This window comes from Maylandia zebra, linkage group LG5 (assembly GCF_041146795.1).
Source record: "Maylandia zebra isolate NMK-2024a linkage group LG5, Mzebra_GT3a, whole genome shotgun sequence".
Lineage (NCBI taxonomy): Eukaryota > Metazoa > Chordata > Actinopteri > Cichliformes > Cichlidae > Maylandia > Maylandia zebra.
In genome coordinates this window covers 40,460,227-40,472,944 of record NC_135171.1, presented here as the reverse complement: position 1 = coordinate 40,472,944, position 12,718 = coordinate 40,460,227, and the positions used below count along the sequence as shown (strand labels likewise).

The following is a 12,718-nucleotide window of genomic DNA, read 5'->3' as shown; positions in this document are numbered from 1 at the left end:
GCAGCAGACTGTCCAGCCTGAACCCTCAGAGCAGCTCGTTGTTCTATGATACGTTTCTGTTTTGTAGAGGTTCACACATTCACCTGATTCAATCCCAGGAGGAGCATCTGGTGTAAAAATCTGCTGCATCAAACATGGAGCCCCCTGCTGTGGTGACCCTTTCTAATGAAGCCATGCACAGCATTCCCTTTATAATATGAAAACTGTGAGTGGGAGGACCTCGAAGTGCAGACAGGTTAGTTTTTCCCAGCTTTTTTGAGCCTCTGGGAATGTTCACAGTATGAGGCCAAATTCTGACTCGGGTGGGAACTTCCCTCTGTACAGAGCCCCCCCTGCAGGCTTAATGGTGACATCTTGAGCAGTTTATTATCATTATCAGTAGTTTGCTGTGACTTAGAGATGATGTGTTTTTCCCACTCGTCTCTTTAGTTGTTGTGCAGATGGTTTCATGAGGTTTGTACCTGCAGCTCATCTGTGAGAGGATGAATATTACAAACACTTTTTCAGCCAAACAAAATGTTTCGGACGATTCTGTTGCATCACTCCTAAAGGTGTCAGGTTTCTTGAAGTTCATCTGACGATGTCAGTGTTTCACCGAAGCTGCTCTGAAGTCAAACGTAAGTGGTCCTAATGAGCACCATGACATCACAGCTGTGTCGATGGAAGATGTAAATAGGGCTGGGCTATATCATACCGTTCACGGTAATACCGGTGTAATTTTGGGCAACGATAGGAAAATGAAATATCGCGATAGAATATGGGTAAAAAGCGCATGCGCAGTGCCTTTGCTTACATACGCACATTGCGGCGACGCAGAATGAGAAGCGCGAAAGCGGATCATAAAATGAAACTTTTTTTATTTTATTTTTTTATTAGTAATATAAACATACAAACAAAATGCACCATATATTACAGATTCAGAGAACAGATATTTCTTACATATTAGCAACTTTCATACATAGTGAAAATAAAATATAAAGATGGGGTCACATAATTTAACAGGTTATTAACTCACTAAATCAAAATCTCCCATAAAGGAAACAAAAAAAGCAGCCTTTTTCTTTTTAACTAAAGTCAAAGATTTAACCAACAAGTTTAAGTCGTTTTTCCAGTAAGCTTCGTAAAATGAAACGGATGAACCAAAACTGGTTTGTAAAAATGCTGCAGCTTCACTGGTGTGGAACTGGTTTAGCTTTCGTCCGTCAGATACACAAAGAAGCACTATTTTTGGTAGCGCATGCTAGCGGGCCGGTATTACCGTATTGTTTGGAAAATACGGCGCACTTAAAATCAATCCTTTGATTTTTCTGAAAGTCGACAGAGCCCCTTATAATCCCGTGTGCCTTATGTATGAACTCTGGTTGTGTTTACTGACCTGGAAACGATTTTATGTACACGGCGCTCGAAAATCTGTCAGATGTTTCAGTACGACTTTGCTGAGCTACGAAGCCGCACCGCTTGATGGATTGTCGGAGCATTACGGCTGTCGTAGGCGGAGTGATACGTACTGCGCTTAAACATAATATTACCGTATTGTGTGTGTTTAACCTCTTTTTAAGTTTTGTGCATATTATACATGGTTATGCTGAGGATGTGTCGGCCAGTTTCCACTGAAATGCCTTTTGGTTAAACTGTCAGCGAGGAATTTGCACTGTTACATTTTTATATAACTTTAATGCACATAAAAACAGCTGCTTGTTTAAGTGAAAATACATTGATGGGTTTTTTTTGCACTAATAAAGTTGTGGAGTTGTAAAGTATTTTGTCTGGTGTCAATTATATTGTCAGTTATATCGTTATCGCAAATTTTTAAATGTATATCGTGATAAATATTTTTGGTCATATCGCCCTGCTCTAGATGTAAACATCGCTTTAAAGGAGGCTCTGAAGTGAGGAGGGCACCACAGCGACTCATCTGCCTCCACCTCCTCCTGTCTCAGCTCATTCATCGCACTGACCCTCTGCATGTCCTCCTTCACTACATCCACGAACCTCCTCTGAACAGCTCCACCCTCTCCAAACCATCACAGCAGGTCTCAACACCATCTTCTAAACCTTCCTTTTCACTCTTGTTCCTCTCCTTCTGTCACAAATAACCCCTGATACTTTTGTGGACTTTTCTTTGGCTTTTAGAAATCTGGTACAAAGCAAAGACAGCACATCTCTCCTGTCTGAGCTCAGCTGCTTTGACTGACTGTAAAATAGACAATATGTGTTTTAAAGCCTCAGTTCCATTATATACCACAGGGTCGCTCTGCTGTTGTCCCCAGACTCTGGAATGGTCCAACAATTAAGTCAAAGCAGGTGGAAACAGGTGTTGAGGAACTTAAAATGACAGAAGTGAAACATGGTTTTTGTCCTTTGTGGATGTTTTCTTGAGGATGGGTGGGAGTCAGACGTGTCAGGATTACTTGACTATTAAGGGTAACTTTCCACAGCTGTGACAGGTTTAATTATAAACGGTGCTTCTGTGTAAATAGTCAGTGGCTGCTGAGCCAGGAGACAAGAACAGAGCTTCACGAGATGAAGTGAACTGTAAAAATCAGACAAAGGATGTAAAAAGTAGAGTTCAGTGTCTGACGAAGGAGTGGAGGATGAGTAGTCCTGCTGATTCCAAACCAGAGTCAGAGTAAACACAGTCAGACGACAGAGTACTGATGTTTCTGCCAGAAAGCAAAGAAAACTTCTCAGGCTACTTCAGGTGAAACACAGACTTCACAGCACGAAAGCAGCGAGATGGTTTCAACACCCGCACAAGACGAGCCTCCAAACTTCTGCACCAAAGTGACGAGACCAGAACTGAACTTTGAGATGAGTCAGCACAGGCTGGAACAAAGCAGGGAGGTGCAGCATGTTATCAGACACTGCTGCTGGACGAGCCACAGTCCTCGGCCTGAAAGCTGCACGTAGCGGTGACACTGATCCAAAGCACGCAGCCGAGTCGACCCTTCAGTCGCTGGATCTAGTACGATGGAGACAACCCAGGACCTGCAGGCGAGTTCTCCCACCTGAGAAACTGATGCACAACTATCGCACAAACCTGAGGGGGGTCGTCTCATCATTTATTGCTACAGTCAGGTCCACAGTTTGGTGTCCAAAAACAGTTTCTATAGTCTTGCCTCTGAACACCATCGCAGTCAGCAGACGTCTGAAAGTGACTTCACACAACAAAGCAGAAAAAAGCAGAGTCATCATTTTAAAGGCAACTTTTTATTTATTTATTGGCAAATAATTTGAATTAGGTTGTAGCAACGCATCTATGTACACCCTCAGTACAGTGACAACGTCAGAAAGCCTAAAGAAACACACACTCTGTAATACAGCTCGATTATACGATCCTTTAAACGAACACGGGTCTTTTTTTTTTTCAGTTTCAAACATATTTTCACTTACTTTCAGTTTTTGGTTTGGGAGACATCAAAAAGGACTAAATGGAAACAATACAATCACATCCAGAGCTTAAAATCAACAAACATTTATAAAAAAAAAAGGAAAGTAAAACATGCAGGTTCGTAGTGCAGAACTTTTTTTGTCAGTGAATTCCTGTTAAAGACGGAAACGAGGAGCAGATACAAAAAGAGAGTTGTTATACAGCAATTACTAAAAAAACCTACACCAAGTCTTTTTTTATATATTTGTATTAATCGATGTGCAAAAGAAGCTCATTCAGATCCTACATTAAATACATTTATTATGTGAATGCTACCGTGGTGTTCTTACAGGGAGGAGGCGCCGCCGCAGCGCCTCAGCGTGTCAAAATAAAAGCATAACAGCCTCCCGCCGTGTCGTCCCTCCCGTCAAACACACCCTACTCCGAGTGTCTTCGGGACCTCGCGCCGTTGTGCTTACGGGGTCGTGAATGAAGACAGACGATATGAACGGCGAGTGTTTTTCAGCGTTAGTGTCAGGAGAAATATTGCACATGGAAAATTACTGTGAATGCTAACAGCTCGATGAGGATCACAGTAATCTTGAGCTCGATTGTCAGCCGATGGTTGGCCAGCGGCGGCGCGCTGAGCTTCGGCTGACAGGAAACAAACTGGGAGCTACAAACACAAACGAAACTACGTTTCAAACAACAAAAAAACAGATTCAAAATGAGTTTAAAAAGGAAAAAATGAAACTTCTCAGACTCTAATCTTCTAGCTTACACATCTGCTGATGCACTGATCAGCTTTGACTCCTTCAGGCTACACCCTGACCTCCGCCTGCCTGGTTTCAAGTTTGATACGTGTGTAGCGTAACGGAGGAAAAACCGATCGGTTAATCAATCACGCATCATCGAGACATCGTTTAAAAACTTCTTTATCACTAGTCGGTTTGTGTCACCCTTTCAAAATAAGAGAACTCAGCCTGTGGGGGGCCAACAGAAGAAGGGAGGAAAATCCGATCGGATTTTTTTTTGAAGGAGACACAGGATATTCTCTGGGTTTCGGAGCTACTGGCTGACCAAAGTGAAGAAGGTGCTCGACTACGACAGAGAGAAAGAGAGGGGGGTGGGGGAGAAAAGGCGCTGCTGGAGGCGGAGTTTCTGGTCGTCCGCCCTTTCTTCTCTCACAGCACCCGAGGACGTCCCCGCTCTCCCTCCCTAGCAGCGGCCGAAGGTCTCCTGCGAGGCGTAGACCATGTAGAGGAAGCCGTCCTCGTCTCTCTCCTGCTCGTAGATCTCAGAGATGGACGTAGACACCGACACCATGCTGTGCTGGTTGACCAGCAGGAAGAAGGCCTGCGTGGGGTTCAGCTGCAGTCGGCGCCTGGAGGAGGGAGAAGTGGAAAATTTATCCACCCATCACTTCACTTTTTAAGGTCAAGCTGGAGATAAGATCAGTTATCTGAACTCCTGCAACTGACATATCCTTCAGCCCTGCAGTGGGTCACAGAGGTGTAACCAGTGGGTGTGGCTTCACCTCTGCAGCAGGAATAGAAGTGAAACTGGGAGATGAAATGATCTCTGCGGGTTTTCCAACACTCGACTGTTTTTTCCAGCTGTGGCAGCGCCTCCTCCTGCTGCTGTTTCATAGAGACTGAGGGTTCAGAGGGTCGTACTACGGAGCGCGGTTAATGGCTCGCTGAGCGGTGCTGAGGTCAGAGATTTGTTTCATGAAAGCGGCTCTCCTTTCACCTGGCTAAATCACCATGGTAACTGATGCTGAGCACACCACCTGGTCAGCAGCAGGTTGTGTTCATAGTTTGGGTTCCTGACATGATGTACGAGGCACCGCCGTATAAAACGTCTACATTCTTGCCTCTGAATGACACGACCACAGCCGCCGGGCATAAAGCGCACACTTTAATCCCCGCCTTCCTCTCCCATCCGCTCGGCTCAAAATAAAGAGCGCCTAAAATCACTTAGAATTGATTGAGAAGTCGATCACGTGAGTCCTGAGAAGGTCCAGGATGAGCGAGCGCATTTTTCTAAAGGTCTTACATCGGCCGCCCGGCTCTCTGCGTATTGATTTTAATATCCTTTTATGTTCGTTTAGAGCTTTTAATCAACAAGCAGCAGCCGATTCACCGAAGGCTGAACCACAGATCACTTTCACCATCGATTCATCCGCTGATTATTTTTAAGATTTATTTTGTCCATAAAAGTCTCCAGTTAGTGAATTATTACTCAAACTTGCTGGTTATCATTTCCAAGACTCTTTAATCAAAAAACCTGCACATACTGAGTCTGCATCAGGAGCAGCTTCACACATCTGAGCTGCAGGTAATCAGCTGTTATCTCTTATCTGTGGCTTCTGGCTCTTTGATGAACCCATCTGACACTTCTGACTTTGTTCTGCTCGGTCCTTCGCACAGCTTCGCATCACACATGAAGTGTTTCACCAGCAGAGCTTTTAGGCTGCAGACTCTTATTTTGAAAATTAACAGGCTATATGCTGTTCCTGTGTTGGACCTGTCGTCATCTGCGGGGCTTCGGGCAGCACAACATTACAGTGAAATGAAGAGCCGTTGTTTCCTGAGCAGAGTCTCAGAGGAGATCGTCGAGGACCTCCCCGCTGCACCAAACCCCTACAGCGCCCCCCTTGGGTGGTGGGCCCACTGGGGTGCACCAAGCCTTCTTTAGGCTAAGCCCAGCTGTGGCTCCAGGGTGAGATCCTGGTGACCTTGTCCTGGGTGGAGTACACTGCACGCTTGATATTTTAGTCATCACAGGATCTCACACCGAGGCTGAGACAAACGTGTGCTGAGCATTGAACTGAACCCTGCTTCATTACAGAAACTCTGACGGAGCTTTTTCTAAACACTGAGGATGTTGAATCGAGGAACACTTCTGCATTATCATTTTTCACCTCCCTCCTCTTTCATTTTCCACCCTCAGCCTTCACTTTAGAGGCCAACACTTTCATCTTGTACAAACTCCAGCACGCTGACCATCTGTAAATCCACTGATGCACGACGGACCTACAGCTAATTCACTCTTATGGCTGATTGACATTAAAAAGATCTTATTTCTGCCTCCTCAGCATTTGGATGATAATTATTACCAGTGGCCTCACAAACCACAGATATATTATGGTTTATTATATGTCTTTACTGCTGGACTGTAAATTTTTTAATTTATTGGCCCATTATTCTGTGAACAGAATGAGCCTCTCCTCCTCATCAGGCAAACTGAACTGTGCCAGATCCACCGACCTGAAACTGCAGTAAATGTATTTTAAACACTACAGACTACAATGCACGCTCACTGACAGCTGCACACATGGCAGCTAATAACCTGCAGTGCTGATGCTGGTGCAGCTCTGCTTACCTGATGATTTTGACCAGCTCGCTCATGTTGACGTGGTCCGGTACCAGGAACTTGGTCTTGTCCAAAACGGGTAACTGTTTCTCTCCCTTATACCGTTCAATGATCACCTGCAGGCACAAAGCACACAGACGAGTGTCACTAAGACAAAACCTGCCCTACAAACATAGACTGTATACAAAAGATGCACACGGCCACCATGAAGTCTCTGATTGGTTTAAGTTCTGCTCTGTAGGCTTGATTTTAGCATTTTAGCTGCTGCCATGTTCTTTAAAACTACACATGACCGTATTTGAACTGAACCTCAGACTTCTTCTAGTCTAAGCATGTCGGACATTTTAACGTGTTCTTTCTAATGGCCAGCAGAGGGCGACTCCCCTGTTTGTCGCGCTTGCTAGCCTCAAGTCTGTCTAAAGAAAACACAATGTTCATTTTGTAAACAACAGTTGCACTTTGCTTGCAGACAGTAAAGACGGAAAACACTCTGCTTTAAAGTTTCAGAAATAGGACTCAACAACAGGTCACATGACGTTAATCATGTCCATCTTTTATGTACAGTCTGTGGTTGAAACCTGATTTTCTGGCTTTTTTCCTGCTGTATGGAAATATAACGGCACACAAATGTGTAACTACAGAGGGAGTCTGTGAGCTGTAAGACTTTGAGGTAATTATTTAAAGTCACATCTGAAATTTTAGCTCACAAAGACAAAATTTACAAAACTTGATTTCAGATTAAAACCTGTTCTGGGAAATATGATCTAAATCTTTAAATATAATCTCTGACTGGAAGACATTTTTAGTACAAGGTCAACTGTGGACCGAAGCATCACATCGATCGCTCTGAAGTGAAGACTGGTTTGATTCGCTGCTTTCAGACACTCCACCCTCTGCTTCCTGCACTCCGGTAACCTCCGGTTCATCCCAGTGGAATCATCTTTATTTCCACTAACAAAGCTCAGTGAAGTGTGGTGTGATTCAGTGTGAAGCAGCTTACGGGGATCTTGTTGGGGTGCTGCTCGCGGATCTGCTGGACCTCTTTGCACCGGTCAGCTGTGGAGAAAAGACACAAATGGTCACAAAAACAAAGTTCATTTCTTGTTCAGTCGAACCAGGAACCATCCTCGCTCTTATTTTGAAAGTCCAGCCAATAACAACCAGCTAACTCTGACTTCATGTCTGCTTCCCTACAGTGAGGCTGGACATGTGGGTGTTGCCTCGAGTCCTGTAATCAGACAGACTCCAGCTCTACCAGCTGGTGATGGCAGCCATCCGTCACCTCTGTAGGGTCAGTTTAACCAGAACCTGCTTCATGTGCCGCTGCGCTGAGCTCACCAAGGATACTGTGGCCATGATGGTGAGTTCATCAGCGGGGCAGCTGGTTCCTGCTCTGTTGTGCTCCAGGATTCTCCTGGCTCAGTATGAGCTTTTATGAATGCACTGCACACATAAGCACGAATTCATTTATTATCTAATAGAATGTGACTTTGTGGAAAACACTGGATATTTTCATTATCTGTATTATTTAAAGTTCTCTCCTCTCCAGATGGAGACTGAGTTTGTGTTTTGTCAGAAAATCCACAAGACGTGACAAATGTTGCGTTCCAGATGAGGGAAAAATGGAACCGCAGCTCTACAAGGCTACAAGTTTGTGTCCTCGCTGCATCCCTGTTGTGTACTCTAACCTCCTGCTTCCTCGCCATATTGTAACGTTTCATTTCTAGTGTGATGTGTGAATGCATTCAGAGATCACAGAGCTGTTTAGTGCAGTGCAGAGAGCCATTCCCCCACACAGCTGCAACAATTAGTCAGTGAACAACACGGTTGTCAACTGGGAGACAACGAACCAGCGACTGAAAGATCATTTTAGTCGGTTTTCAGGTAAAGACCACTTAAAGCTTCTTAAAAGTGATGAAAAAAAAATGACATGAGAGTAAACTAGGTGTAGTCAGAGAGGATCTGTTTAACCACGTGGTTAATTAGCATCAGTCTCTTTGGCTTCTTCTTTCACATTAAGTCTCTTTTATTTTCAAGGCAGAGCTCTGGTGTTTGCATCTCTTCACAGCTTTGCATATTATTATTATGTTAAACGTCTCCTTTAATGCCCACAGGCTTTCCTTTCAGTACCCATTTCAAGCTTTGCAATGTTTTTTTCTTTTTTTACTGCCTCACTATCTAATTTTACAGCATGCTGCCCTCTCTGAACCTCCTACTGGCCTATTTCAGAAAAACTGCTTTTCCTTTTTCAAATACCGGCCGGGTTCAAAGCTCAGGTGGCTCAGAGCAGCAGCAGCTGAGTGTGAATGGCTCCTTTGTTTCAGTGTGGAGGTGTTTATTGGAAGCCAGCTACAGTCCTGCTCCAGGTTCTGCAAGATCACCTGTCTTTAGTTTGAATGTAAATATTCGTCCTCACTTGGCTCCTGGAGAGAGTCACACCTCCCACCTCTAAGATCAGGCCTCACATTTTCCTTTCTGATCAGCTTTATGAAGTTAGGGCTGGATCAGGTGACCCCGAACGATCAGCCTCGACTATACTTTTCACGTCCACGAGGACACAAGTGCAAAAAATTTTGGTATCAGACGGTGATAGTTGATTTTTTGTGATCGTGAAGACTCGTCCACAGAGAATTTGCATTACAGTGCACCAACTACCATGCACCCCAGGCAGCGGCACAACAGGAATAATTACTCAGCCGTTGTGCTTCCAGCTGTGTCGGCAACTGAATACAAACCAAGGCTGAAGTCTGTCTTTATTAATCACATCTTCTTCTTTCTTCGTCTACCATCAAATTTCAGGAAGAGGATGCTGAAATAATGATACATCCTTTTCTTAATGGCTAGCAGAGGGCGACTCATCTGGTCGCAGATTTGCAGAGGTTCATGGGAAAACGGCCTGCTCCCTTGCTGTGACCTCAGTAAACTCTTTCCTGTTGATAGGCTCAATCCAAACAAGATGGCGACGGGGCAAATGCTCAGCTCAGGGCTTCATAACAGGAATATATGATGCTGCAGTCGCGACGCCCGTCTTCAGTAATGTTTACACTGAAATCTTAGTCGTCCGAGAGCGACTCTTTAATGACGCGTTTAAATATTTGCTGAGTGACTTTTTTGAAAACATTATTGTATCTGCTGCAATGAACAGATGACTGGCTGTTCTCTCTTCTGTGGTTTGCTTTGCCTTCCATCAAAAGGTGGAGGCAGATGGCTGCTTCTCCCTGAGAATGGTATCTTCCTGTTAAATGGGTGTTCATTCTCCCCACTGTCGCCATGTGCAGTTCACAGGAGATCCTCTGATTGTTGGGGTTCTGGGGGTGTTTACCCTAACATGAACTGGTGCTATATGAATAAAAGTGAACTGGAAAGCGTATTATAGTAACTCCAAGTGTGGTAAACATGTCCCCTGTTGTGTAACACTTCTGTAATGTGTGTCAGTGTGACACAATTCAAACAGCTGCTAAACAAACAGCACGCACAGGTCTACGAGAGCGGCTGAAAGCAGGTTATAAGCACAGAGCAGAAGGCGGTGAATGCAGCGTTTCTTGCATCTCTGCTTCTCTGTAAATGGAAAGATTATGCAACGAGCCGGACTCCGGGCTCCTCCCTGCCCGGCTCTGGGGGGCTGTCTCTCGACCTCATATTTCAACATAAATCGCTGAACACGTGTGTTGGGATAATGTGTCAGCACATGTTGTTTTTCCTTTCAGCAAACACAGACCAGTGAGGCGATCCGGCCGTGTAAACGGAGGCCTAGCTGGCTGCGAGCTAGCCGGACAGTGACCCAGATGGCCCTTTAACACCTCTCGGCCCGGAGGCTGCTGCCTCACACAGTAAAAACGGGATTTTCACCTTTGATTCGCGAGTAAAGAAATACTCTGTTAGCCTACCCACCCTAGCTCCCGGACACTTGTAGCAGCTATAGTAACACAGCACCGACACCCTTTCACTGCACTTTAATAAATACAAAGAGCTGAGCTAGGCGGCTAACGGGCTAGCAGCTCAGCGGCTGTTTGCAGGCACTTAAGCCAGCTAAATAACACCTTTCCCGGGGCTTTCTTACCAAATGTCCTCCTTTGTTTGAAGGGTCTGTCGGACGGCATCTCGGTCCGGGTTATTAAACAGTTATACACAAATGAATAACGCAGTAGTTACAGCCAACAGCGCAGGTCCGTCTCTTCGGTTCGAGTCTCTGGTTCGTCTGAAGCCAAAACAGCTCCGGACAAACAAAGACAGTAAACCGAGCCTCTGACGTCACCCGCTGCATTTAAAGGGGCCGTGCATCGATCCCTGAACCCAGAGAGCAGCTTTGCATTCACGTTAACAGAAGTGCAAAGTTTAACTAGTTATACAAACCAGCCCGTGATTCACACGGTGGTTTAGAGTTTAACACGACACAGCAGTGTTTTCATTTTGTACTGAGAGGAAATGACGAAAGGTTCGTGAATCAGCTGTAATGTCAGGCTGTGTTTTGCTTCAGCAGGGGCGTTCCTAGGTTTGTTTTAGAGGAGGTGGGGGGATGGGGTGTCTCAGTGATCTCTGATGGTTTTGTTTGTGTTCATTGACATTTTCATATACTTTTCATCAGCTGTGTTGATTTTATCCATTATTCTCCATCTATGATGATCCTCATCTCGTTGTGATTATGACTATTTTGTGTTCACTCGCTGTTATTTTTGGATGTTTTTTACTTTGTTTATACTTTGTTCCTTTGATGACTGTTTATAAAGAGAATTAACGAGATATGTGCTGTAGTGGAACGTAACTCGAGTACTTTACTAAAGTTTTAAAAGTTAGAATATAAAACCCCAATTAAACAATAAAATAAAATTGAATAAAACGTAAATTTGAAATAAAGAATGCAATCATTTGCAGATCTCATAAACTCGTACTTTATTCGTCCATGGGAGATGAGCAATGAAAGGCTGGGAAAGTGAGCGGTACTAAAAACACAGCTGGAGGAACATTTAGCATGTCTGTGAGTCACTGGCAATAGATCAGTAATATGTTTGGGTATAAAACAGCATTTAGGGAGGCAGAGGTTTACCTGCAACAGAAACTGCATCATAAAAACGTGGAACATTTTCAGAATGTTGCTCCTGATGTAACATTTGAAAACACTGAATATCTCCTCATCTAGAATACATGATATCACTGAAAGATTCTGAGAATCTGGAGAAATCTTTTTGTGTGAGGAACAAGGCTCGGAACATTTTTTCAGTTAAACCATATGACATGTTTTCTATCTTCTATTGTACAGAAAAAATGGGTTTGTTAGATCTGCAAATCATTGGATTTTACAGTTTCCCAGATTTTCTGGAACTGAGGTCATGGTTGAAGTCAAAATATTTCTATTATGTTGCTTTTGACTTTTCTTCCGTTATATTTTAGACGCAAATATTTTACTTTGTACTGTGTACAAAGCAGTGTGTAAGAAACGAATCTTGTAGCTGAGGATGATTTTAAAGCGATGCACAAAAAAATGAAAGGACTGTGAAATGTGAAAATGATTGCTTTTAGCAAACGCATCAGCTGAAACCTACCAGCTGACTCTGCAGTTCTTCTCTGCAGTGATCTGTCAGACATGAAGACTGAAACACGGCCTCAGAGTCCTGAAATCAAATCTTTGGCAGAACAACAGCAGCAGACTTTTAACTTCCAGAGGTTGAAAAAAGCTTTTTTTAAACTCTTGTTTTGAGGCACATCGAAGCATTTTTAAACCAGATGTAATTGCTGACTCTACACATGCACTCATGTCCTGTTATTTTCAATAATGATTCAAAATTAGTGTCCCTCCTACATTGTAACCCTAACACCAAGCATCATTCAGCTGCTGCTTTTCTGCTGGGTTGTTTTTGGATGTTTTTCCTTGAGGTGACACGTCGACCTCTTTTTGTCTCCTGAATGTGTAACCAAGCAACTGGATGATATTTCAAGTAGTTTTATCTGCTTCCTCCTTTTTACCAAAACACT

The 12,718-nt window shown here is 43.9% G+C and overlaps 1 protein-coding gene across 1 annotated transcript; it reads right to left on the bottom strand.

Annotated features, from left to right (window-relative positions):
• Positions 1 to 3,191: 3,191 nt before the first annotated feature.
• map1lc3a (microtubule-associated protein 1 light chain 3 alpha) lies at positions 3,192 to 10,981 on the bottom strand. Its single transcript, XM_004558993.5, has 4 exons — positions 10,809 to 10,981; positions 7,749 to 7,804; positions 6,758 to 6,864; positions 3,192 to 4,754 (listed from the first exon to the last, which is right to left on the bottom strand). Exons 1-4 carry the CDS (start codon positions 10,846 to 10,848, stop codon positions 4,589 to 4,591), a joined length of 369 nt encoding a protein of 122 aa, XP_004559050.1. The 5' UTR covers positions 10,849 to 10,981; the 3' UTR covers positions 3,192 to 4,588.
• Between the last annotated feature and the right edge of the window lie 1,737 nt (positions 10,982 to 12,718).